Source organism: Dreissena polymorpha, chromosome 9 (genome assembly GCF_020536995.1).
Source record: "Dreissena polymorpha isolate Duluth1 chromosome 9, UMN_Dpol_1.0, whole genome shotgun sequence".
Classification (NCBI taxonomy): Eukaryota; Metazoa; Mollusca; class Bivalvia; order Myida; family Dreissenidae; genus Dreissena; species Dreissena polymorpha.
The window spans coordinates 38,870,230-38,897,648 of NC_068363.1; the positions used below are offsets into that span (position 1 = coordinate 38,870,230).

The following is a 27,419-nucleotide window of genomic DNA, read 5'->3' on the forward strand; positions in this document are numbered from 1 at the left end:
ATTTTGTGAATGTAAATAATAAGGGTTATATTGAATTTTCGAAGAGAAAGAAAAACACCAAACTATACATTATGGTTTTAAGCAGCACAGGAAGGTATTGCGTTTGTATTCGTCAACATGTTTATAAGGTTTCGATAAACTGATAAACTCCTGAAACATTATTAATAACTTGCACATGTCTCTTGTTTAAGGCAAGTGATAAATGCAAAAAAATACAACACACCGGAAGATGCGGTTTTTATATACAATCACAACAAAACATACAACTCACATGAACAATTGGTCATCCTATACAATTACAAGAAAAAAATACTGAACTCCAGAAGAATGGGTCATCGTATACAATAACAACAAAACATACAACAAAGCGGAGGATGGGGTCACACACAAAAAGATGTTGTCACAACACACCGGATTATGAGTTTCAATAAACCAGAAGATAGATTCTCAACATACCAGAAGATTAGGTACACGACACACCAGAAGATGGGATCACAACAAACCAGAAGATAGAGGTCACAACACACCAGAAGATAGAGGTCACAACAAACCTGAAGATAGAGGTCTCAGGACACCAGAAGATGGGATCACAACAAAACAGAAGTTGGGGGTGACCAGATACCAGAATATAGGGCCACAACAAACCAGAAGATAAGTGTCATAACACACCAAAAGATAGAGGTACCAACACACCAGAAGATGTGTTTCACAACACACCAAAAAATGGGGTCACAACAAACCTGAAGATAATGGTCACACGACACCAGAAGATAGAGGTCACAACACAGCAGAAGACGGAGATCACAAAAAACATGAAGATAGAGGTAACAACACACCAGTAAATTGGGGTACACAAAAAACCAGAACTTGGGGTCACAACACACCAGAACATGGGGATACAACAAACCAGAAGATAGAGGTCACAACACAGCAGAAGATAAGGGTCACAACACATCAGATGATCGGGGGTCACAACAAAACAGAAGATAGGGGTCACAAGACACCAGAAGTCCCTGGGGTCAACAGACACCAGAAGATAGGACCACAACGCACCAGAAGATAGGGGTCACAACACACCAAAAGATGGGGTCATAACAAACCAGAAGATAGAGATCACAACACACCAAAAGATAGGTGTCACAAAAGGCCAGAAGTTTGGTATCACAACACACCAGAAGATACGGGTAACAGCAAATCAAAAGATAGAGGTCACAACACACCAGAAGTTAGGTGTCAAAACACACCAGAAGATACAGGTCACAACAGAAGATGGGGTCACAACAAACCAGAAGATAGAGGATATACCACACCAAAAGATGGGGTCAGATCCCACAGAAGATGAGGTCATCGCATAGAGTCAAATAGGATAGGTGTAGAAGTTTAAGGACTTGATATACTGGTGTTACTGGTATAGCATTGTATTCGAAAAGTACAAAAGGATGTCCTTCTTCAGTTTTCATAATTGTGAAGAATTTGGTGTTATAAATGAGTCAGTTAACAAAGTAACTATGCTATCGAGAAATATTTTTTTATGAATAAGATATAAAAAGAAACATCATTCCTTAGTTAACATGAAGCTATATTTTTAACGGAATAAACACATTAAAAGAGTAAAACAATATCTAAAGTAAAGCCTAACACTATGTTTCTACGACAAAATATGTAGCTCCAGCCACGACTGGCTTCTCCAATATCTAACGATACATTGTTAATTTTGTGCATCCTCAATCTAGCGTTTTATGACCAAGCGTCCGGCTATGAACTTGCCTTCCAAAACCCTTAGTTAACACGAACACCAATCGTATGACGTCAGTCCTCTCAGATGCTGAGACTGCGTCAAACTGGCAAATAATGTAGTGTCAGCGTTTCTAATGTTATGATATGGGTATATTGCAAAATCAGTTTAGGATCCTGCATATACACTTGGAAATGTTTCTGAATCAAATAATGGAACAATGTCCTCGGAATTCAAGTAATGTTGCATGTGCCCCTCGTGCGTACTTTTCGAGCCTTGTGCGTTGCAATCATTTCTAAAGTATTCCGCGGCACGTCGATGACGATGCATTTTATACGGATATTTCTGAACATTGTAAAATCATTCGAAATCCCTACTGTGGGTTTATTAATTGTACCGATACCATTCTTTGTACATCGACACTCTTATAAAAAGAAGAACTGGCACTATTTGTAAATAAATCAAACGAATCATTCGTGATTATTCAATTCGGGCATTTTGCTTAATGCTAAAAACTAGTCTCGAAGGCAGATCTGACAGTGGAAGCAGAGGTTTACCGTAAAGAAATATTCAGTTATGACCCTCTTCTCTATCTAAAAAAAGGGTACGGTGACATCAACGAGACCCTCGTGGTCAAAAGAATGAATATTTTGTCTTTTGGTGCACTGAGAAATTGAAAAGTGAATATTGGAAAATATGTCAATATAATAATTCCGACTATGTAAGGGCCCGTGGTGGATAAATTCCATTACGGCTGCTTTACATTGCATTCCGGCGTTTTGGATTTCCCTTCTGTGAAAATATATTCAACGTTACATAAGGAGTACTGAAAGAAGTGTGTTGGGGATGAAAACGACGACCAGCGAAATATTCCATACTATTTTTTTACACCCGGAATTTCATTGAGATAAGAAAAGTAGCTTTTATGAAATCCGTGTTGGTCTTTGGTTTTATTTTCGCTGCCAACCATTCCAAATAATGCTTTTACAACTTTTTCCACGAACGAAACAATACCAACGTTTACGTTGCAGTTTAAACTGTCTCTTACATCAATATTCAAATGGTCAATTTCTAAAGTTAATGCGTCCACCAGAGAGAACGTGAAGATACCAGAGTCACTGTATCATCTCAGATACGGATATGTGACATCATCAGTAAAATAGGTTCAAACCCAGTAATAGTGCTTAACAACGTCAGCGTTATTTGATTGCACGACTTATGTGCCAGAATTTAACAAACGATGGAATGTACTCATGTTACTTGAGACCAGATTGCGCTTGCTATTTTTCGATTCAGCACAATTGCACAATGACATTGGTGCCGATTGTCATTAGGTCGTATTAGGTACATCTGCCGCTTGATGAACATTGCCACCTGCTTGCGATTCGACACTTCTTGAGCAGACGATTAATAAAACCACCGAAGTGATACTCCGCTGTTTGCATTCATGGGGGATTGTCGGATAAGAACCGTTAATATCAAAGATACAAATGCCTTACACATGTATGCAATTTCTAAAACAATAAAGTATCTTAATGTAACAGTTTAAAATGTATATCATGTTAATAATATTGACAGGAAAAATATAACTCATTAACCTACTTTTATTAATTTTCCTGATTGATAACGTTTTGAAACTGAACGGCTATATACTTGTTTCTTTTTAAACTTCATGTTGGCAATAGATAGTTTCGCACTTATTTTTCTAAAGAAGGACTTAAACTGTTAGAAGAGTAAAAACATAAATATTGTAACGCGAATCCGTACCTAGGCGGACCGCAAAATATATCTGTGGAATATTACACCTTAGAAGAGGGACAAACTGTCTCGATGTACAAAAAACAGACGAAATAGATGAATTTGCTTAGCAACTGTACTCTATTATATTTCGTACTTCAAGTTTGGTGGCAGTACAATTATCTTATTAATAATTTGAGAAATAGATGAATAAATAAATTAATCAACAACTATCAACGTTTCGTCATAGTTATGTAAGTAATGTTAATGTTTAAAAGTAAGACGCAGTCGTCGATCTAACAATGGCCCCGATTTAATATTCAACATCTATTATTTACGTTTCCATCCTCGAGTCCTATATCTTCCTGTGTTGTTAAAATGTTAGTGTTTTAAGTTTCCAAATGATAGTAAGTTATAATTTCCGTCGATCAATTTAGAAGTTGTTGACCGAAAGTTTCACTGTTAAATGATAGCGATCCCGTTGTGTCGTCTCTTTTATACTATCCCGCGCTCTGATACTTGCGGGTTGCTCGCAACCAATCAGAACACTTCATTTGAATGACATTAGCGGCAAACCCATACGTTTCGGAAAATTCCAAAAATAATCCATCCGCCCAAAAGAAATAAACCCTTTGCGGATATTCTGAAAGTACTTAATACACGCAACCCCTAATCTGTTCATCTGCCTTTTTCAACAATAACAAACGTGGAGTGTAACCACGACAGTAAGGCACAATATTTGAGCATATGTACATAAATAAAAACTTTAAACATTTTCAAGCGACAGGTGGCACAAAAAGCAAAACTAATCTCAAATGATGGAGGATTTACACATCACAAATGCAATTCCTAGTGGAAATAAGTAAGTTTTTAGTACGTATTGTCTTTCTTAGTTGTATTAAAAATAACAGAAGTGGATCCAGTGTGGCTGGACTATTTTTCATGTATATGTTGCATAATTTCGCAAACTGTCAATTTGAGTTTATGCATTATGCAATGTCTGGAAAGCATCTTTCCTGAATAGGACGGCATATAATTAACTTAAATGCTATTGGTTCGACGCTAAATCAGTTATATGAACTTCTTATTACAATATGCTGAAATGCAATCCTTTCTACAATTTTGACAGCAGCTCTCGAAATTTGACATATGGTCTGATACGTGTGTGTGTTGAATGACAAGAAAACGATGTTATCTAAGTTTATTTGATTAATCCGCATACACAAAAAATGCTAGTTATACAATTATGTGCAATAGTTATGTGCCCATAGCACGCGCGTTTAAATTGGTGTGAACATTTACAAAATAACAAATTAAGAGTGTACAATTGTGTCTGAAACACACATGGAGACATGCCTCGTATGTTCGTAAGGATGATGTCATCATTATAACCTTTCTTTTATTTCCCAAAAAATATTTTGTCAACGTTGTCAATGATTTATCCTAAAAAGAAGTATTCGTCGACTTGTTAAAATGACTGCATTTTAACGGATGACATTATTTATTGTCAGAAATCAATACGTGTTATGGTGTAAAAAGTTTGAAAGTAGGGTTTTTGTTTGAATGGAATATGGACAAGTATTCTTTTAATTGTACAAACACGTTCATTTGCCTGGTATACTACAATCATTGTGCATTTTGTAAAATACTGCTTTCTAGAGGTTGTGGAAAACAACATTACACAATATCAAACATTAATATTTGATAACATCGTTTAGTATTTTTATTATTTGCATACCGTCAATTTGTCGTTGAGACTAATATGACGTTATATTTTTAATTAACATATATAAATATTTTATTACGGTGACTTTTTATTTTTATACGTAATGTTACAGTTTGCAATCACACAAAATGAAAATTATTACACAAAACATGTATAAGAATACACGTTTGGACGGCAAAATGTTGTATTCATTAGAAATGTCCACATTTTAATTTGAATTCCTCAATTATTGTTTAAAAAAATATGACAAAATCAAAGCGTGATAAAATACATTTTTGCCGCTTGAAGCACTGTGGTTAAATCAGTTGTACATAAGCTAATTTACGAGTTATATCTAGTAAGCATTTACACGCCTTTGATATCATCAACCTTCACCAATCACACGTCAATTAATCGCTTATATCACCTTTCAAACACTTCATGCGCGATTTTCAAGTTGTACTGTCTGACAATTCCAATAACGTTCAATCGACTTTGCAAGCTTTGTTTCTTCCACTTGTCTTTTAATAACGTCACTTTCATCGATAAAAACGACCTCCAACACCCTTGGCAACGCGCCAACTATCACCACGAAGACCACGTGCATGACGTCAGACTTCTCCGAAGGAGACGATACGTTGAACTTGTCCAGTATGTACAGAGTAACAACCCATAATGTTATAATTAGAGTAATGTTGAATAGTAATTTGAGCACCTGAAAATATGTAGGTCGGTGTCTCTGAATCAAATATTCAAACAAACTCCTTGGTATTCCACGTAGGTTCTTTCTTTGGCGTGTTCGATGGATTGTTATGCCTGGAGGTGTTTCTGAAACGTTTTGCACGTCGTTTTCACACATTTTGCCATCGTATGGATCATTTAGTGATTTATTTTCATACGCAGAAGACTTAATATTGAATTCCGAAACCACAGACTGTTCTACGGCGATTGAAAGCAATTCCAAGTACACATTCCCGAATGATCGAATGAGGCGAGTTATATAGTACAACATAGCTACAACAAAAAATAAATATCCAAAACTAGAAGAAGGGAACACTACAACTGCTACAAAGCACATTATTGTTATCTGCGATATGATTATGAAACTTTCTAGGAAAATCAAACACAAAATATACAAAAACAGAGTGAATAGTATGGTACACGTACAAATCATTAACACGACCGAAAATTTGTAAGAAAACAATATTGAACCAAAATAATAATTCCTCTGGTCTAAAATGGAAACGATATAACCCTTCAATAAAATAACGCCACCGCTAAAGAATGGTACGGCGTTGTAGATGACGCAAGTAGCAAACTCAAGGAAACTAAGGACGGTCACTGGTAAAACGAGTAAAATAAACGCAATTTTGTAACGGACTATTAACCGTAAAACCGCGTTTTGTTTACATAGCAGACTCTTTTCCAAAATAAAACGTTAAAAAGCATAAGAAAGCTCCCTCGACAAAAAGTGGAAGCCCTACTGTATCCGGGTTCTGTTTCCGGTTCAAGCATAGCCATGCGCAACACCTCGTCAACTCCAAAAAATAATGGCGACCATTTTCTCTTTGTCGGCGTTCCGTTTTCTATGATTTGCTTCAAACTTCTTGGTGTAACGATGATAATAATACCAAGAATATAGAATAACCCCAAAACTACCCAAGGCCCTCCTAGAATTGGAACAAAGGTTTGCCGTGCGTGTTCATATTTCGCAAGAAGAGACAGGAATCCTAATGGGGTACTTCTTGCAACAAGATCGTCCACTGTTACTGTGTTCTTTGAACCAATACCGTCTTTGAACAGAAGCACCCTTACAAATAGCAACACAGGAGCAATAAGTACACACAACAGTCGGCTAAGCCGCGAATATGTTAACGGACGATGTTCTTTCAAGTCCGATAGCAGCCTTGAAGGCAGATCGGATAATCTTAGAGGAGGTTTCCCGTCTAGAAATATCCACGTGTCCTCCTCTTGTATATCTTGACATAACGTTAAAGGAGTATCAATGAGACAGTCGAAGTCATATGGCTGACATATTTCGTCTTTGCCAACTGTATTTAATAGTTGAAAGAGGAATATAGGACAAAACGCTAGTATAATGATTCCGGCAAAATATGGCCCCGTTGTGCATAAGGTCCATTTCTGCTGTTTTTGATTACATTTCGGTTCTGAATACCTTCCCTCGTTGTAGGAGTATTCAAAAATGCAGCACGAGTATTGAAAGACATTAGTTGGAAAATTAAAGTATAGTCCTGCAAAAGTGTCAACTTCTGGAAGTTTTGTTAGATAGCAGAAGAAATGTTTTTGATATCGATTTTCGTCGGTATTATTTGTTACGACAATCTCAGATAATGCTTTTGCTACATTAATCATGGATGCGTTGTCACCAATGATTAATCGACAGTTTTCTGTTTGGTTATCCGGTATCACATATAGAGCCAAATAGTCGAGTTCGAGTGTTCGTGCATCAAGCAGGGAGAATGAAACAATACCGTAGTCCATGTACAAACTTAGATATGGATAATTCGAATTCTCGGTTGAGTATGTCCAGACCCAGTTATGTGGAAATATCACGTCGGCGTGACTCGATTCATTAATTGACATTCCCGATTTCCCTCTTGTATCCAGCTTGAATTTCACGAAAACTGGATCTGATTCGTGAAACTGCACGTCAAAATAACTCTTGCTTCTTTCCCATGCACTGAACTTGCAAAGCGGCGCGGAAGTGTTATCACCAATCTCGATCTCTCTTGCATCGCTGACTATTGTGCCATCTGAGATGCAATCGCCTTTTTGGTACCCTGTTACCAGTAGTAAAGCGAGTGGTACGTGAGGGATTCGAATCCAAGACATCATGTACAATCTGTAAAAAGATAGCCCTAATTCTGCAGTATTGAACACATTATAATGTGTATCATATTTAAATGACTTAATATAATTGATTTGTATTGGACTTTTGTGCATGCCTTAAACGTTTAAAGGCATATATCGTTATATCGTTTTATATTAGAAGAAAAATAGTTGTCAAATGCGAACAAACTAAAATATATGATTCGAGTCTCGAACTTAACAACCGCAACGAAAGTATCGTGTCATACTAGCCATAACATAACAATTGGTCTATAAGAAGTCCCGACCGGGATGACAAGGATAAGTTGTATAAATATTTCGTATTTTTGGAAACTGAATGTTTTTTAGCGAGAATAAAACATTGTATTAAACGTACATTTTTTCGAAATGAATACATATCTTTTAGTATAAAGACAATTTGTACTTACAAAGCGATCCGATTCACCTTTCGTTTACGTTTTGTTGAAACCGAGTTTGTGAAAACAGTAGCCGAATATATGAAACAATTTTAAAACTTCCGCAATATAATCTTTGTCGCTTTACGCTTCACAAAACCCAATAGCCGACTCCAACTATCTCATCCCATTGAGAATGGCCTTTTAAATCATTCAGCGTTTCGGGCATCGGTAAAACCCCGATTTAAATGTTGATTTAGCAATCCAGCATGTCACCTGTCGTTGTCAAGCTACCCTTCATAGCACAGTTGCACCTAACTCAACCTTAATAAGAATGTTATCAAAATAAGGCAATATTTGATCAACTTTTTGTATACTTTTGCGTACATTTATATCATCAAAATACCACGTGTGATAACACGTAACACTTGAAACACTTAAACACAAAAAAGTATTAATCAATAGTTACCCACGAGAATTCATAAAGGGATTCTTACATTTTTAAATCCGTAAGTCGATCATCGATACATAAACATTTTAAGACAGGTTATGCGTTTCAACGCTCCTTTGTCAAATATATATAATCTTAAATTCAATGTTTACTTAAAATAGCTTTAATTAAAATATGTAAGCTACTTTGTGACTTGATGTACCGGAGGATTGAGAGGTAGTAATTCTGGTTGGCCTTAAACTGTTATATCAAAGGGCGATATGTTTCGAAGAAAGAAAGTAAAAATACATGAAACCATTGACAACCTCAAGTTAACAATTGTTTCAAAACAATGTTTCTGTTGTTCTAAATAACAAGAAATTTTAAAGGGGCATATTAATGATGTTTTCCCTAAAAATACACACGTTTTGATGCATATTCTATTTTTTACGCATATATTTATCTAGTGACAATGATATTTTTACCAAATCGTTGAGTGTCAGTGTACATTTTTGGATAAATGCCCTTATATCATTATCATAAATCAGGATTGAGAACTTGCTGTAAAGAGATTTATTATTGAAGTAGCTGAAATTTGCATAGCGAGGCTTTTTGAAATGTAAACATCATGTACAATGTTATTTTTTTGTTAATACATTCAGGAGTGTTTGATTGCAATCAACGGCTAAAGCCATGGATGTATCGACGTATAAGTCTATCCTAAGCTCACGACCGTTAATCACGGGCGCCACCTCTTTTTTGCGACGCATTAATAAATGAGCCAATGGTGCTTCCGATGTGGCGCTTAGGACCGGATGTTTTTAAAATTCACGGATAATTATACAGGGTGAGAAAGCTTTATATGTGTTAGTTTGTATGTCAATCTGCCTTCAAATGATGTATAACTACATGATAATATAAACGTACCAAAAATAAGTAAAAGAACTCAGTTTCTTCACCATTTTTTATGATTGTTTGAGGTCCGGCAGGGCTATTCTAAACAGTCACATCTAGTTTGTTAAATGTATTCATTTACATAGTTTCTTGTGCAATAAATAAATGGGAAGTTACTTTTTGTTCTATAATAAATGATTCTTACCCGTGTACAAAACCAGCATGATTTATTTTTGATAGATACTAAATGATGTTACTTGTACGTTAGTGTTTCGAACAAACTGCATTCTGAGCTGTATTGTATTTGTTTTGCAAACATTCATTGAATGGTTTATGATACATAAATTATATATTCCAAGGTAGTTACAAATATAAATGTTATTTGTACTTATGATGATTTATATATGTTTCTACAAAATAATGCAGATGCGGGTCTTGGACTGTATGGTATTGTTTTGCTTGTTTTAGGCAAAGTTCCACAAGAAATACGAACAGACTAAAACTAGTTGGCAATTTATTGCAACACGCGCAGTTAAGAAAACAAGAATTATAGTTTTCAGAAAATGTTGCGCTGTACGTGAGGACGAGCGATGGTTGTATAAAAATGAACCAATACAAATTGTTGTTCAATTTTATAACGTTTATTATGTAAATTGTGTTTTACAGATATAGGGAATTTTACTGCCGATAATGACATCATAATTGATAAATCGTGAAAAAATATTTAACAATTTGTAATATAAATATAGTTTGAAGACATGTTGTGGATTATTCGATGCTTTCGTAGGTTCTACACTTTATTATGCGACATGGGTTTTTGGTTTTACCAGGTCTAAATATATTCAACGTGTGCATTTAAAATTGTGAAAATCCATTCAATGTAAGAAAGTCAGCTTTATCTGTATTAGGTGTATTCGGCGAATTGAGGCGATTACGAAACGAGAGATACTGATTGTATTGTGTTTTTCGCGATTTAGAAGACATGAAGCATTCTATAAGCATTTGCCCACGTTACATTACTATAAGGCGAAGATTTCTCGATGAAAATTTTTACCTTAGATCTTCATTATACAAACTAAATTTACTTATGGGATCTATTAACGAATACGTTCTTCAAAATGTTTCAAACTATATAAAATACGCACTAGATTTACGAGAATCGGTCACCGTCTAATACTTGTACATCACTCTCCATGTGTATGCCGCATCGTCTGTATAATGTAATTGAATTAAGGTTTGCATTTTTATGTTAAAACATAACCTGAAGGAACCGACCACTGATTTCATGTATTCAAGCACATTCATTTTTAGATTATTTACCCTGCACTGATCTCCAGTGAAACTCTTGTCTTGGCTCGCCCTGTCTTGCTTGAAAATTCTAGCGATAAGAACCAAGGGCACCTTTAACCGCCTTTCTTTCAACTATGTAGAATGTATTTGGTTATAACGACAAACACTTAAAGTATATTAAATAATCATCTTAGATAAGCGTGAGATAAGAACTTACGCCTTGTCACCGTTTATAATCCCTCGCAATAGTTGTCACCAAACGACAAACCGCCCCTAGTCATATCATACAGCAGACTTATTGTTCTTTGCTATATTTTGCTGGAACTTGATGATTTAAGGCCTATCAATTAGCATGTCTTCCGATGTGCTACATGGTTATTTTGTCTAGTGCATTTGACAATACATTTAGACTTAATTCATTGGAGAGTCCAATTACCAAGTTTAAAGACTATATTATGAAAGATAGGTCTGGAATATCAATTAAAAGTCATCGAATATTTACCACGTTTTTGTATTAACTGCTCAAAAAATTGGCAATATATGACTAAACAATAGTTTTAATAATATGCGCTTTATTTGCTATCAACATAAGTTTAAACTATGTCTAAAAAGAAAAGAGAAACTTATAATCAGAGATAAAAAAGACATATAATCAGTTTTTATCACGGCCGGACTAAGACTCAAAATCATGCCGTGGTTTTAATGTCCACGCTTGGCTGACAATTCCAGAATCGTACTATCAACTTTTCTATCTTTGCTACCTCCATTTGTCTTTTAATAATGTCACTTTCATTGATCAAAACGACTTCCAACACTCTTGGCAACGCACCAACTGTTACCACGAAGACCACATGCATGACGTCAGACCGCTCATTGGCAGAAACAACATTAAATGTAAGTTATAATAAGCGCAATTTTAAAAAGTAGCATGATGACCTGAAAGTATATAGAGCGATGCTTCCGGATCAAGTATTCAAACAAATTTCTAGGAATTCCATGGAAGCTTCCATTCTGGCGTATCTTTTTAGACTTATTTGTAAGGGAAGTTCTTTCTAGGGTTGCATCGTCATTAACAGACATACTGATGCTTGAAACTCCTACATCATTAGCTTGAGCTACAACATTATCGCAGGCGTCCAAAATAACACACTTTTCAATAGCTATTGACAGTAGTTCCAAATACACATTCCCAAATTGTCGAATAAGCCGAAAAAGATAGTACAATATTGCTACAAAGAAAAATATATAGCCAAAACTGGTAGAAGGAAATACTACAGCTGATACAAAGCACATTATTAGTATCTGCGATATGAATATAAAAATATCAAGGAAAATTAAAATTGTCACATTTGAAAACAATGTAAAAACTATAAAACACAAATAAGGACAAAACAGATTTAGATGACAACAACCTGGAACCAGGATAAAACTTCCTTTGTTCCATAATGGATACCACAAAGCCTTTTATGATAATACCTCCACCGTTAAATAACGGAAAAGCATTGAAGATAAAGCAAATAACAATTTCCACAGAACAAAATGTAATTAACGGTAGAATAAGTGTAAAGAACTTGAGTTTATTTCTGTATAACTGCATAAAACGCACATTTTGGGAGAAGAAAAGTCTGCGCCAAACAATGCTGTTGAAAAGCATCAGAAAGCTGCCTTTACACAATGCAGCCGCCTTGTAATATCCGGGCTCAGTTTCCGGTTCAAGGTGAGCCATACATAATACTTCGTCAAGTCCGAAAAATAACGGAGACCATTGTCGTTTTGTCGGCATTCCGTTTTCAACAATCTGTTTCAAACTTCTGGGAATTACCGTTATAATAATTCCAAGAATACAATAAATGCATATAACTTTTATCGGCCCTCCTAGAATCGGTAAAAATGTTTTTCGGGCATCCTCAGCCGCGGCTAGAAGAGACACGAATCCTGAAGGCTTGCCTTTAGAAACAAGATCACCTACTGTTATTGTGTTAATTGAAACGATACCGTCTTTATACATTAAAATCCTTGCAAACAATTAAACGGGTACACTAAGCACGCACAAAAATCGCCTCAGACGGGAAAACATTAACGAATGATTCTGTTTGAAGCCGGATACCATTCTCGAAGGCAGATCTGACTATGTCAATGGTTGTTTTCCGTTGCGATAAAGATGCAGATATATTCAGTCTTTCGTAGTCATACGGCTGAATGATTTCCGATTTTGAAATTGCGCCGAGTAGATTGAATCCAAATAAGGGAAATAATATTAAAATTAGAATTCCGACAATATACGGTCCAGTAGTGCACATTGTCCATTTATTCTGCTTTTGGTTGCATTCCGGCTCTGAATATGTTCCGTTAGAGTAATCATAGTTTAATTCACAGCACGAGTATGCAAAGATATTAGTTGGAAAATAAAAATATAGTCCAGCAAGATATTCCATGCTAGTATTGAAATCTTTTAGTAATGTCACATAACAGAAAAACTGTTGTTGAAATCTATGTTCGTCATTCGACCGTGTATTTGAAACTTCTTCAGATAATGCCGTCACTACATTCATCATTGACCTGTTATCACCAAATATTACTTTACACTGAAGCGAATTTTCATCTGGTATTGATTCGACAGCCAAATATTTAAGTTCTAATGTCCTTGCATCTAACAATGAGAATGAGACTATACCGAAGTCAATAAACCACCTGAGGTACGGATATTTTGAGCGCTTGGTCGAGTAGGTCCAGAACCAGTGATGTGGCAATACCACGTCTCGACTCTACGACGGAGGTCCCAATGATTCTCAGTTTGAATTTGACGAATGCTGGATTAGATTCTTGGTATTGAATATGGAAAAATCGTTTGCTTTCGTTACACACCTTAAATTTGCACAATGGTAAAGTATCATTGCTTACATTCTCCTCGGCGTAACTGCTCATGGTTGGAGTCAAAGCGACTTCACCGAACGTATCCACTGCTGAAAGCGCTATGGCAAATAATAGGTGTAAACCTTGAACCCTCTTCATGACTGTTGTTGCTGTAAATTTGTAAAACAAAATGTTGTTTTTATCGATACGCAACGTCTTATTCAATAAGTTTTTTTGATTATTTTTTTTTTAAATACGATGATAAACTTCTACTTTTGCAAATTCCCCGCATAAAATTTATATGATAACTGAATATAGCAAAGATACGATTACTCTTTTATTTAACTTTTTTGATACAACCATTTTGCATTTTCGTTTGCGTTATACATTAGTTATATGAAGCATTATTAGCAAAATATTGAATACAATTATTCGCGCTTTTTTCACATATTATTTTCTGTGCAAATTCTAATGAACTTACTTTGTACTCATTAAACTTTCTGATCTCGATACTTTAAACGATTGTGTGACCCTTTTATACCTTGACGCAGATAAATATGGAGCTCAAAAAAAACAAATCTTTCGTAAAGTGATCTATAAATCCTTTGTATTGTCTTAAACACTTTCATGTGAATTTTCTCAACAGCTTTGACTTGGAATAGATCAATGCAGACAACAGAACAAAAACCACTACTCTGATTTGCGCATTGTGTGTTCTAATCGGACACAACAGGGCGGTCGTTAAATATTAATAAAACAGTTAAATCTTCCCGAATGCCGCGTTTCACAATTGTGAAAATTTTAAGTAAATATGATAAATTACCTATAACTTCCGTCATATGATTGAAAAATCTGTTATTTACACGAGCTTATTTGTTTTAAAAACGTTTTTATTGTAAATTTAATTTCCGGTTTTAATTTTAATATTCTGTAAGAATTTATTTAATTGTATTTCAGTTTGCTTTAAATTCAAGGTCGGATGAAGTTTGCTTAACATAATGTGTTGTATACCTAGATTTAATGTGATCAACAACCGTTTTTTAATGTTCTGATTTTATTTTTTTTTTAACTTTTCATTTGTAAATCAGTATTCACGTGACATACTTTTACATACACATGTGTATTTGATTAATCTTTTTTGTCCGCTGGCATATTTTGCAACATAGTGTAGCCATTGAAGATGACACTTAGAGAGATGAGTATGCAACGAGCTATGGCATTATATTGCATGCATAATGCCTTCGTAAGTTAATTTTAATGTCTTGAACAAAAGAAAGTTAATCACTGTAGTGTTATATTTCTAACGCATGTTGTAATCCAAAATTATTATTATTAGAACTTCTATTTAACCGTGGAATTCACATTTAAATGCACACAATTTAGCTCCGACATTTAAAAAAACAACTATTTTTATAAATGCTTGCAGAAAAAACAAGTAACATAACTCCTTCTTCTGTTATAGCAGTAATGATTCAGTAATCTTTGATTTCGCATATTGTCTTTTCAACAAGACAACATCAGTCAATGCCTTGACTACTTTAAAAATCGATTCGTTGGCCCTGGAGATGACATAGCGCTCCGCTGTGTTTACGTCCAGTACTGGCTTGAGTACTTCATTGAAAGCGTTCGGACATCCAGAATAGAAAACGTACGTCACAGCTTCTTTTTAAGAATGTGTATTCCTATTTTATAGACGGAATTACGGTACGGCGGACATAAGGAACGTTACCATTAGATCTTTTATTATAAGAAACGAGTGTTACGAATGAAAATAAAACCCGCTTACACGATAGTGAATGAAAAGGACATCATAAACCCGCCGGATAGCACAATAAACACAGCAGGCTATGGAAAATGCACAACATACTATTGTATGCACATATCTTATTATTATTAGCCGATAAATCAATAGTCAAAAGAATTCTTACATTGTACTGAACGCGGCTTCGGCATTTCCTTCTTTGTCTATATGGAGCCAAGGTTTACAAAAAGTATTTGTTCTTTGTCTATATGGAGCCAAGGTTGCTTATATAATACATATGGATCCAAGGTGTGTAAAGGTAATACTGACTTTAGACACGCTCGGTCAATTCTATTTAATATTTTTTATTCAGCGCGCCGTGGTACGCGAGAGTATCAAATTATGAACAGAAGTCGGACAAGACTTTTCTCTAGAATGCGTGTTATTTAATGAATTGGTAGAAATGCTTTGTTATCATCATAAGACGTTCATAGATAGTCCATTTTATCTTCCCTTGACGATCTACAGAGTGAGTACTGTCCCTGAAAATCTGCGATTTTAAATTTATTAAGTAATTGTAAGTGAGGAGACATTTGTATCTATGTGTCGTATGAACATGCAGAAAAAAGTCCGGATTTCCATACACTGACAATTATACACACTTATCTCTGTACTAATTAATCTCCAAAAGCAGGCATTGATGTTGCCGATGTTTTTGGTGGATTTCTATCAAATCAGCCAATACAAGATTCGGATTGTTCATTCGGGTCTACTGGCGGGACTTTTTCCAAGAATTTCATAAGCTGTTGATAAAGGTCATCAAGGTTAAAAGCTGAGTTAGGCGGATATCTCGAAAAAACAACAATTATTTCATAGCTAACGTGCGTTTGAGTATAAACAAAACGAATCAGACAAAAAATATACATAAAAAATGCTCGGAGCACTTTCAAAATTTTGTTTACCGTTTAAATGGGACACGGAAGTTTTGTTAAGTGTGTTCTGAAACTTGTCAGCAGGCAAGGATCTGTAATACATAAATTTCTTCCGTAAATATTGTCAGCGATCAGAAACAAAATATGCGAAATTAAGGGTGGAAGGCAAATAATATCTTACGAAAATATTTTCCGCTCGGTAGGATGTTATTATGTATGCACTTCAAAATTATAGTCTTGTAGCAACATTTTTATTGAGCTGCGTAACTTAGGTTTACTTCCTTACTGCCTTAAGTTTCTTTAAAAGGTATGTTTAAAGGTAATTTTAAATATATCTTTCATGAAGAAAGTTGAGTTTGTCAAAAGCCATTGTTTACTTGTCAGATTGTATAGGTGTGTTCTTTAAACATGTCTGAACGCGACAGTGTCTATGAAGACCATTTGTGGTTCATTTTCCCAGTACACTTACATGTGATCGGCTCATTTGAGAACGTTGAGCCAGTCATTAATGCATAACTGAAATGTAATCACACTAAAACCAGTTTCGATGCGTTTAAAAAAATATCAGCATTTGGGTTTATGTAGGAATAATTTCGAAAAAGTATATATTTCAATTTCTTCTTTAAATTATGTAGGAATTTTAATAGATCCATTGTTGGTCTCAAAACGTTGGACATTTCTTCACGGTTATCACAGGTGGTCCGATTTCCTGTTAAAATATACGAGGTTTGTTTCCAATCCCTTCTGTAATTACTGTTTTATGTGTTATGTTTGTGACTTTGCATTATTATATTATTATTATAATATAGAATCATATGTATCTTTATATACAATTATATAATGTAAGAACAATATCATTTTATTGGTTTTAACAAGCGATTGAAAAGACACATTTAAGCGTATCGGTTTTTTGATTCTTAGAAAATATAACAAGTAAATAAACACATTTTGAAAAAAAGTATTAAACATTAACGTTAAGAAAAAAAACATGATGCAAACATAAACCATAATTTAACACAATATAAAGGCTTTACATAATAAGATTGTATATTTTTTATTTTATAATTCATACTCAATATACTAAATAAAATAACAAATATTAAAATTTAAAGCAATACAATTTCACAATGTTGGTAGTATAAAAACGGCTCTGGTTCAAATAAAAGTTTCAACACAGAGCATAATTCATATTTATAAGGAACACCATTAACACATTCATTATTATATGAAACTCAATTATATTCTTAATATGTTTGCAAAGTCTGCAATGGCTTTTCACCGAAAATTAATAATTGATTGGCAAAATAAACGTACTTAAGCGCGCGCTGTGTGTGGCAAGTGCACATCTTTTATCTCAATGGTGGCTTCTATTTCCATAACAGATTCGGTGTGTGTATGTCTATTAATTTTGAATCTGGAACAACCATTTTAAATCGCAAAGATTTCAATACTCGCGCAGAATTGTTTGTCCTTGATTGCATTAGTTAATTCAATTCTTAATAGGCAAGTCCCTCTCAGCAACGCACTGACCGTTACCAAAAGTATCATTTGATTTTTACCTCACCATTCGGTATTTTTACACTATATACATACATACATACAAAACACGCGAAATGAACTAGATGTGAACATATAGATATTTCTAGTTAGGAGATAAAGACTTGTTTAACACCGACCAAGGTCTTCGGTTATTTCAAATCGATTCCTCCAGTACCTCAGAATGGACTGTTCAATCTTGTTCTCCTCTAACTGTCGTTTTAACATCTCATTGCCATCTAACATGATAATCTCCAAAACTCTTGGCAACGCACCGACAATAACTATGAAAATCACGTGCATGACGTCAGACGACTCCGATGATGTTTGCATTTTATATTTGGCCATTATTGACATCGTCAAAATAACTAATATTATAATCAGCGCGAAGTGAAATATCAGCTTGAAAACCTGAATATGTACGGGTCGATGTTTGTTGACCAAGTATTCAAAAAGGTCTTTTGGTATACCATGCGTATTTCTCTTCTGATGTGTTTTCCTTTCAGGTTGCTCAATTGTTATTCTCTGCAACGTGTTGTGTGGAACTTCAATAACAACGTTGTTCACACGAATGTTTTTGACACCCGTAGCCCGCACGTTGGAGATTTCTATTGTTCCGCTTTGAATAGACACGTGATTAACATGGACGTCCAGATCCTGTGATTTCTCAACAGCCATTGATAGCAGATCGAAATAAGTATCCCCAAATCCTCGAGCTAGTCGAAACAGGTAATACAGCAGAACTACAAAGAAAAACAGATAACCGAACGCAACGGAAGGAAAAAGAATGACAGCTACAAAACATAATATAGCAACTTGTGAGATGAACACGAAACTCTCAAGGAAAATCAGAATTAGTAAGTATCCAAACAGAGAATACAGAACGACACAGATTAAGACACAAAACAAGAATATTGGAATCGTAAAAAGGCAGCTCAGACATTTATAGTACCGCTTTTGAGCCCTTTTTGTCAGTACTGCTCCTTTAATTATAATTACGGTAATGTTGATTAATGGAATCAGGTTATAAACGACACACAGTACTGTTTCCATTAAATAAAAGAATGCAACATAAGGCAAAACCACAAAGAAAAAAAACCCAGTCGAGCGTTTCAATCGTTTATCCTCTTCTGCTGCATATAAAACAATTTGTGCCAAAATGACTTTGTGAACATCATACAAAAGATACCCCGACAGACAGCTGCGGCTCGGTGGTATCCGGGCTCCGTCACTTGCTCTAGTTGCGCCATGCAAAGAATTTCATCAAGACCGAGGAAAAACGGCGAACACGGTCGTTCCTTTGGCATCCCATTCTCTATGACCTGTTTTAAACTTCGAGGTAGGACAAGCAGAACGGTTCCAATGCACATAAAAAAAATCACAGCACCGATAGGACCACCAAGTATTGGGACAAACACCTCTCGCGCATCAGTTGAATTCGCAAGAATTGAAAGAAAGCCCAGTGGGTTGCCTCGTCTAACCAGATCATCTACAGTTATCTTGATAATAACTCCCATGCCATTTCTGTACATAAATAGTTTGATATACAGTATGACTGGGGTTAGAAACATGCACATGAAACGTCGCAATCTCGAAAAAAGAACCGAATGTGTGGATTTGAATCTTGTTATACTTTTTGTAGGAAGATGTGATAATGTCAAATGCGATTTTCCATCGAGGTAAACCCATTTACGATCAGGTTCGTTATTAGAAAAAGAACAAAGTTCACACAAACTGTCGTGGTCAAAGGATTCAATAATTTCGTCCGTTCCCAAACAGTGAAATAAATCCAAAACAAGAATTGGAATGTACATAAGTAAAATAACGCCAACGATATATGGACCAATGGTGCACACTGTCCATTTCTCTTGTAACGTATCGCACACCGGTTCCGAATACTCGCTAAAGACGTAATTATAAGTAATTACACAGCAAGAATATTGCATAAACGGCGTTGGGTAATTCAAGTAGAGTCCGGCATAATATCCGAGTCCAGACTTAGCTCTTTTCATTTCAGTAAAATAACAGAAGTAGATTTCTTCAAACATATGAACGCCATTCTCAGTTTCATTGACCACAAGTTCAGCCAGGGCATTCGCGATATTGATCATGGAATAATTTGCACCAAAGTCAACTAAACATTGTGAAGTTGATCGACTCCTTAGATCAACAAAAGGGATTTCTATCGATTTCGTGTCGAGGAGGTCAAACGTAAGCAGCCCGAAGTCGAGATTCCAAAACTGGTACGGATATTTTGCAGTTGCTGTCGAGGACGTAAAGAACCAGATGTGGGGCTTCAATACCTGAGGTTCACATTTTTCAACAACGAAGTTGTCCGCGAATTGTATTATAAACTTAACGAATTTTGGATCTAGTTGGCGCAGTCGGCTTTTGAAATACAATTTAGTTTTTTCCCAAATATAGAATTCACACAAGGGAATTTGTTCTGTTACAGCGGGTTCATTTAAAGGTGCGATGCTTTCGGGTTTATCAAGTTCAGCCGTTGATGACATGAAGAATGTCCAACACCATATAGCGGCCGAAAATTTTCTGAATAAATGATACTGCATTGTTTAAATATCTGAAAACAATTAATGACAGTTTACATTAAGACAATCGGATTTTTTGACTCGGAGCAATTAGGGCAATGAGGTTCGGCTAGATCACATTAGTCAGTACAGTGGTCCCAGCGTTTATAAATTACCTAGTTTTTTTATGTATTTCCTTTTTTAAATAATATTTTTTTAATAAAATAACATCAAAGCAAGTATAATAATAATGATATATTGTCATAACAACTATATTATTTTATAAGTTACGACATGCTTTATGAATTATTGTCATATTTTGTCGTCTTTTACATTTATTTACATACGACATAACCATAACTTAAACGCGGAAGACAATACATATATTTCTTCATGCACTTAAAAGATCATTGCTTATATTGGTAAAAATGCTAAATATAACGCACTTACTAATTAAGTCCCAATTTTCATAAACCCTTAACATTTATTTAACTTTAAAAAGTTACCAAGTAAGACCGTGTTAACATAATACGGCGAACTTACTCTGAAATAACGTTGTGCTCAACAATCGCTTTCCTTAAATACAACTTGTTACACAAGTAACAAAATTAAACAACGCGTTGAAGAATAACAGCATTGCTTAAGTAGGTAAATAATAAACTACCTGTACAATAATCTTCCTTGATGCTATCATTTTATGAAAATTGGTAGGATGTTTATTTCAACTTAAACTACCTGTACAATCTGAACAATATTGGGCAATAGAGTGATTACTAATGAGGATATACATGTCCGTCATGCTTATTGAGTTGGTAAACAGAAACATGTCACTATAAAAGATAGCATAAAACCACGAAAAATCTAGTTTTAAGTTTTAAATATACTTAAATGTACAAAATGTGAAGGTTTAAGCAGTAAACATTGTGCAACGAAATTAACATTTGAATCTGTTTTGAATTTGTAAACATAATAATCATATAATTTAGTTGATAAAATGTTATTTGTGAATCACAAATAAAACATTTTTTGCTATAATGATCGCAAATAACACTGGCTTCGTTATATATTTATATATATATACCTTAACAGAAGTTGACAAAATATACAACTGCATGTATATGTATTCTTTCGGAACAAAAATAGTATATCTTCTATTTGCTGCACTATAAAACATGGAATTTGTCCAATTTGTGGTCAACACATATCAACAAGTTTCAACAAGTGTCTAAACTCTGCGGTGTCATTTTTACCTTTGGTGATTGGTTATAGTCTGTGTTTATTTCAATCATTTGGTTCTCAATACTGCCATTTGACATACAAATCTTAAAATCTATCTTCAACATAAAAATCGCCTACATGATATTTTTGTAAATAAGATGTGACCACAAACGTACTAATTGCTTGCAGTTAGTCGGGTAACTTACCTGAAAGAAACAATTTCAAAAAAATGGAAAATGTAAATGTGGGCAGTGCTTTCATTCTTGAACGTAATTACTGTTTTCAGTACCCTTATTTTATCCAATAAGTAGGAAATAAAGTGTTAATTTTTCAGATGGTGTTTTAACAGAAGCTTATAAAAGTCTTCTTAAGGGATGATTATTATGAGAATCAACGTAACCCAAACAGTGCTGATGATATTGCTATCACAACGCAAAGTTGTCCCATCAGTATCATAAAGCAATTATAATGCTGATGATATTGCTATCGCAACGCAAAGTAGTCCCACCAGTATCATATAGCATTAATAAAACTGATGCTATTGCTATCACAACGCAAAGTAGTCCCACCATTTATATAATGCATTAATAATGTTGATGATATTACTATCAAAATGCAAAGTAGTCCCACCAGTATCATAATGAATTACTGTCGCTGATGATATTGCTATCACAACGCAAAGTAGTCCCACAAGTATCATAATGCATTAATAACGCTGATTATATTGCTATCACAACGGAAAGTAGACATATCACTTTCATAAAGCATTAATAATGTTGAGGATATTGCTATCACAACGCAAAGTAGTCTCACCAGTATCATAAAGCATTGATGATGCTGATGATATTGCTATCACGGCGTAAAGTAGTCTCACCAGTATCATAATGCATTAATAATGCTGATGATAATGCTATCACAACGCAAAGAAGTCTCACCAGTATCATAAAGCATTAATAACGCTGATGATATTGCTATCGCAACGCAAAGTAGTCTCAACAGTATCATAAAGCATGAATAATGCTGATGATATTGCTATCACAACGCTAAGTAGTCCCACCAGTATAATAAAGCATTAATATTGCTGATGATATTAATTATAACTTTCTTTTCTATTTTAAGACTTGTTTACTTAACCCCGTCGATATGTCTATTATATGCATATGCAATGCGGAAATGAATTAAGATAACGTGCGACTGAAACATATTTATGAAACGAAATAGCAGGAACATAATAGCAGGAACATAAAATATTTCATGACAACCTAGTCCTTCGGGAAATTTATACCAACAGAGAGGAACAGACAAGCAGGAAATTAAATTCACAAAATTGCATTTGTATTTAAGAAGTTTATTAAATGCGTATTAAAATATTTGTAAGATAGCCTCTGCTGTATAACCATCAACATACAAATACTATGCATATAACGTACATTTGATTGTAAAGACAACTCTAGTGTTATTTTTATTTTTTTATATAATAGTCAGGTACTTTATACAAATAATATGCCTAACCCGTAAATTTGATTGTAAAGACAACTCAAGTATCATTAACTGCATTTTTTTTAGATAATAGCTGGTAATGTATGTACTTTATCCGTACATAAACTGGAATCTCGACTTCGGCGGCGTGCCAACCTTTTACCTTCTTCAAACAAAGACGATAGAAATACCTTTTGAAGCTCTGAAGACTGAATCAATATCAAGTTGCTAGGTTAACTACGGTGCAAATGAATCCATGATCAATGTTGCCAAAGCTTTATCGGAACTTGTGGTTAATGAAACAATGTGAGAATTACACTAGTTTGAACATATATTTTTCTGCTATTTATCTGAAATCAATGAAACGAAATGAGGGTTTAATGCTGGTATATGCATTAATTATCCGGCGCCATCGTCTTGCTGAAAGATGGACTACCATTACAGCGTTGAACAATATTCAAAAATCGGTGTGCACCAAAACAGCAGGAGAAATAGACAATATGTGCAATTGGGCGATATATATCGTGGGCGTCCTGATTTTGATTCACTGTCTTTTTCTTCCAATTACTTCATGCAATATCGTTGGAAAAATTCAAGATGATACGGTTGATTTCACAATCGAAATGCATACAATCAAGATTGATGCGCAATGGGTTTTCCTCGAAGGAACTGCTTCTTTGACCATGCCACATTTACCAGCAAAGCACGTGCTGATATTAAAGCACAGGCATCCGAGCGTATGTTCACGAATACAATTATTTATATTAATACTCTTGGTCACTGTATTACTTTTTGCTACATTTGTAACTATTTGCACATTCCTAGGAAAGGCCTAAGCCTGTTTTCGACACCACTCATTATTGTTTTTGTTACGACATTATAATTATGTACTTTTTTCTGCTCGCGTAAAGAATAGTCTTAATCTGTCTTGTTCGTAAGTTGTGTGTTCATCTCAGAAGTTGCTATATTATTTGTTGTTGTTGCCATAAAAATGCATTCAACCATCAGTTTTTCTCAGTAGTAATGCTATATTACATATTTAGAATAACTCGAGGATTCGGAGATACTCATTTCGACCTGCGGACGATGGTCGTTGAGCAAACCGAACAAATATAAAAAAGTGAAGAGATTACAACAACCTGGTTGGTACAACGAAAACGTAAAACAAGCCAGGTCTTTAAGGGATAAATATAAACGTGAATCTAATTAGTCACAATATAATTTTAGGCGTAATAAATGTAACAGTGCAATCAAAATGGCTAAAAAGAATATGTTTCGAATGCGGTACAAAATAAAACAAGCGCGAAATTGCTCTGGAAAACTATTAAATTAGCATCAAATGAACACAAAGAATCCTCTATTTTGCCAAACGTAATAAGGAAGGATGATCAGATAATATCTGGTAATACAAATGTAGCTTATGCACTTAATGACCACTTTGTTGACATCTCGAAACTTATTAAAAAGACTGAATTTGCTGAACACGATTTCCACTCACTGAAAACATATCTAGATGCTAAGCTAGATTCTAAGCAATTCTCTGTTCAGTTTATTACTACATCAGAAGTTAGTACTTTAATTAATCACCAACATTCAAACATATCTGCTGGGGCTGATGGTATAGGGCCCAGCATTTTTAAACTTTGCAAAGAATTCATTAAACAACCAATCACTGCTCTTATAAATAACTGTATATCACATGAAACCTTTCCCAACATGCTTAAAATTGCAAACGTTATACCTTTATACAAGGGGGGATCGGTGGAGGATCCCAATAATTATAGACCAATATCACTTTTACCTTCTATATCTAATATATTTGAAAAGCATATAGTTAAACAAGTGCATATATTTCTAGAATCTACAGGTCTTTTAAACAAAACTCAGTCGGGTTTTCGCAAATATCATTCTTGTCAAACAGCATTGATTAATATAGTTGATTCATGGCTTAAACAAATTGATAATGGAAATCTGGTAGGTACAATTTTCTTGGATTTTAAAAAAGCATTTAATCTTGTGGACCATAGGGTTCTTTTATACAAATTAAAACTTTATCATTTTAATGATATCTCATGCTACATATTTTCTTCATATCTGCGCAATCGATTTCAGTATATCAAAGCAGAAAACACTACCTCTACTTGTAAAAGCATCATTGCTGGTGTTCCCCAAGGATCTATTTTAGGACCTCTTCTATTTCTTATTTACGTTAATGATCTTTCGCTAGATCTTACATGTGATTCTGCAATGTATGCTGATGATACAACTTTGCACACTGTGGGAACAAATATTCAAACAGTTCAAAATAAGCTACAAACAAATCTTTCGATTGTAAACGATTGGTGCCAAACTAATAAAATGATTATTAATCCACTAAAAACTACTTGTATGGTATTAAGGTCGAAACGGAAAGCTCTAAACTTAACAAATCTAAAACTTAAAATTTCAGATACGGTGATCAAAATAGTAAATTGTCAAAAACTTGTTGGCCTTTATATTGACAATACTCTATTTTGGAAACTACACATTAACAGCGTTTGTTCAAAAATGTCATCACGAATGTTTCTTATGCAAAAAATAAAACCATATTTAACCCTTGAAATGCGTAAGCTCTTCTACAATGGTTATATCTCACCTATATCCGACTACGCATGCGTTACCTGGAGTTCAGCGGCCAAAACGGAAATTAATAGAATAGTCAAAGTACAAAAGCGTTGTGGTGCACATATTTTAAATAAAAAGTACAACACTAATTCAAAAAAACTATTTAAAGAGCTAAAATGGTTGACTTTCGAACAGCGTAATCGCTATTTCACGTCAGTTGTTGTATTTAAAGCATTCCACAATCAAACCCCAACATACATACGTGACCTTTCGACAACTTTACAAAATAATCACTTTAACTTGTGATCTTGCGAAAAGGGGGATATAAAGCTAGTGCGGATACCCAAAACAAACTATTTTAAACAATCGTTTGAATTTTCTAGCAAAAAAATTTGGAATTCGTTACCCCCATCTATTCGTCAAATTAACAATTTAATTACATTTAAGAAAAAATTAAAAGCTTATCTTTTTTCCACACTTTGTGAAATAAACTGAACATGCTTCATGTTGTTTTAGTAAATAACATTAGTTTAATGTTTGAATACTGCTCTTGCATAAAAGATTATTGTAGTTTTATGTCTGTCATTTGTTTTTAATTATAATATATATCATTATAAGTGTGCATGCATATATGATTATTTATGTTTTGTTCTTATTGCTCAAGATGAAATATGATGTATTTGTTGTAAATTGTATATTGTTAGAAGACCTTGTTGAAAATAAGAAATGTATTATATAAATTGCATATTATGTAATTTCATCTGATGTATTTCTTAACAAGTTTATCTTCTTTAAATAAAGATTTGATTATTATTATCATTATTATTATAATCATTGCAATTGGACGATGTCAAGAGTGTCATTTGTAAATTACGTTGCCATTGACGTCGCAAATAACACTCTTGAGAGAATAGGAATCGAAAAAAACCGAATAATAACCGTCAACAAGTAGATGCCCATGGGCGTTCTATCCTGTGGTACTGAAAAAATCGCGTGGACTCTTTTGCATGTGTCTTATCATCGTTTGAATAATTCCGAGTTTCATTGCTTGCTATATGTCTTACTCTTAGCGCCGCAGATATGGCCGCAGTGGCCGCAGAATAGCGATGTCCAAGGAACATAGTTGGCATAACAACAGGGGTAATATCGTTTAATCAAGTATTCGGACCCTCTCTTACAATTAGGATACTTGACCAGTATTCGGATATCCGGATAATCGTTACCATTCCTTATAAATACACACCACAACGTACATCAAGGAACAAATTTAAGGATGTGTATGTCTTATGTGAACTATATTTAGTTTTAAAATGTGCTCACGAAGGAACGTTACAATTTATCGTCTATGCCTTTTATATACAATTATAAAAGCGTAAAGAAATATGTATGTTCCAAATAATATATAAAATATCAAGTTTTAAATTACAACATGCATATGAACCTCTTTCTGGGCAAACAAGGCTACATTCAGAGGCGTAAAGTTTCGTTCCAG

At 34.5% G+C, this 27,419-nt stretch overlaps 2 protein-coding genes and 1 long non-coding RNA gene across 6 annotated transcripts; all 3 read right to left on the reverse strand.

Annotated features, from left to right (window-relative positions):
- Positions 1-4,659: 4,659 nt before the first annotated feature.
- Positions 4,660-8,799, reverse strand: LOC127845453 (uncharacterized). The gene is made up of 2 exons (XM_052376368.1): positions 8,456-8,799; positions 4,660-8,040 (listed from the first exon to the last, which is right to left on the reverse strand). The coding sequence occupies exon 2, from the start codon at positions 8,031-8,033 to the stop codon at positions 6,561-6,563; it is 1,473 nt and encodes a 490-aa protein (XP_052232328.1). The 5' UTR covers positions 8,034-8,040; positions 8,456-8,799; the 3' UTR covers positions 4,660-6,560.
- A 2,792-nt stretch (positions 8,800-11,591) lies between these two features.
- On the reverse strand, positions 11,592-14,767 carry LOC127844866 (uncharacterized). Its single transcript, XR_008032913.1, has 2 exons — positions 14,371-14,767; positions 11,592-14,059 (listed from the first exon to the last, which is right to left on the reverse strand). It is a non-coding gene; the product is annotated as an uncharacterized LOC127844866 (long non-coding RNA).
- Positions 14,768-17,600: 2,833 nt separating this feature from the next.
- On the reverse strand, positions 17,601-21,252 carry LOC127844865 (uncharacterized). 4 transcript variants are annotated; one of them, XM_052375398.1, is made up of 2 exons: positions 21,170-21,252; positions 17,601-20,679 (listed from the first exon to the last, which is right to left on the reverse strand). In XM_052375398.1, the coding sequence occupies exon 2, from the start codon at positions 20,666-20,668 to the stop codon at positions 19,211-19,213; it is 1,458 nt and encodes a 485-aa protein (XP_052231358.1). In that variant the 5' UTR covers positions 20,669-20,679; positions 21,170-21,252; the 3' UTR covers positions 17,601-19,210. The 4 variants fall into 3 exon arrangements, with proteins under 4 accessions (XP_052231358.1, XP_052231361.1, XP_052231360.1 ...); XM_052375400.1 differs by having other exon boundaries at positions 17,601-20,648; positions 21,170-21,245; XM_052375399.1 differs by lacking the exon at positions 21,170-21,252 and adding an exon at positions 21,077-21,165.
- Positions 21,253-27,419: the final 6,167 nt, after the last annotated feature.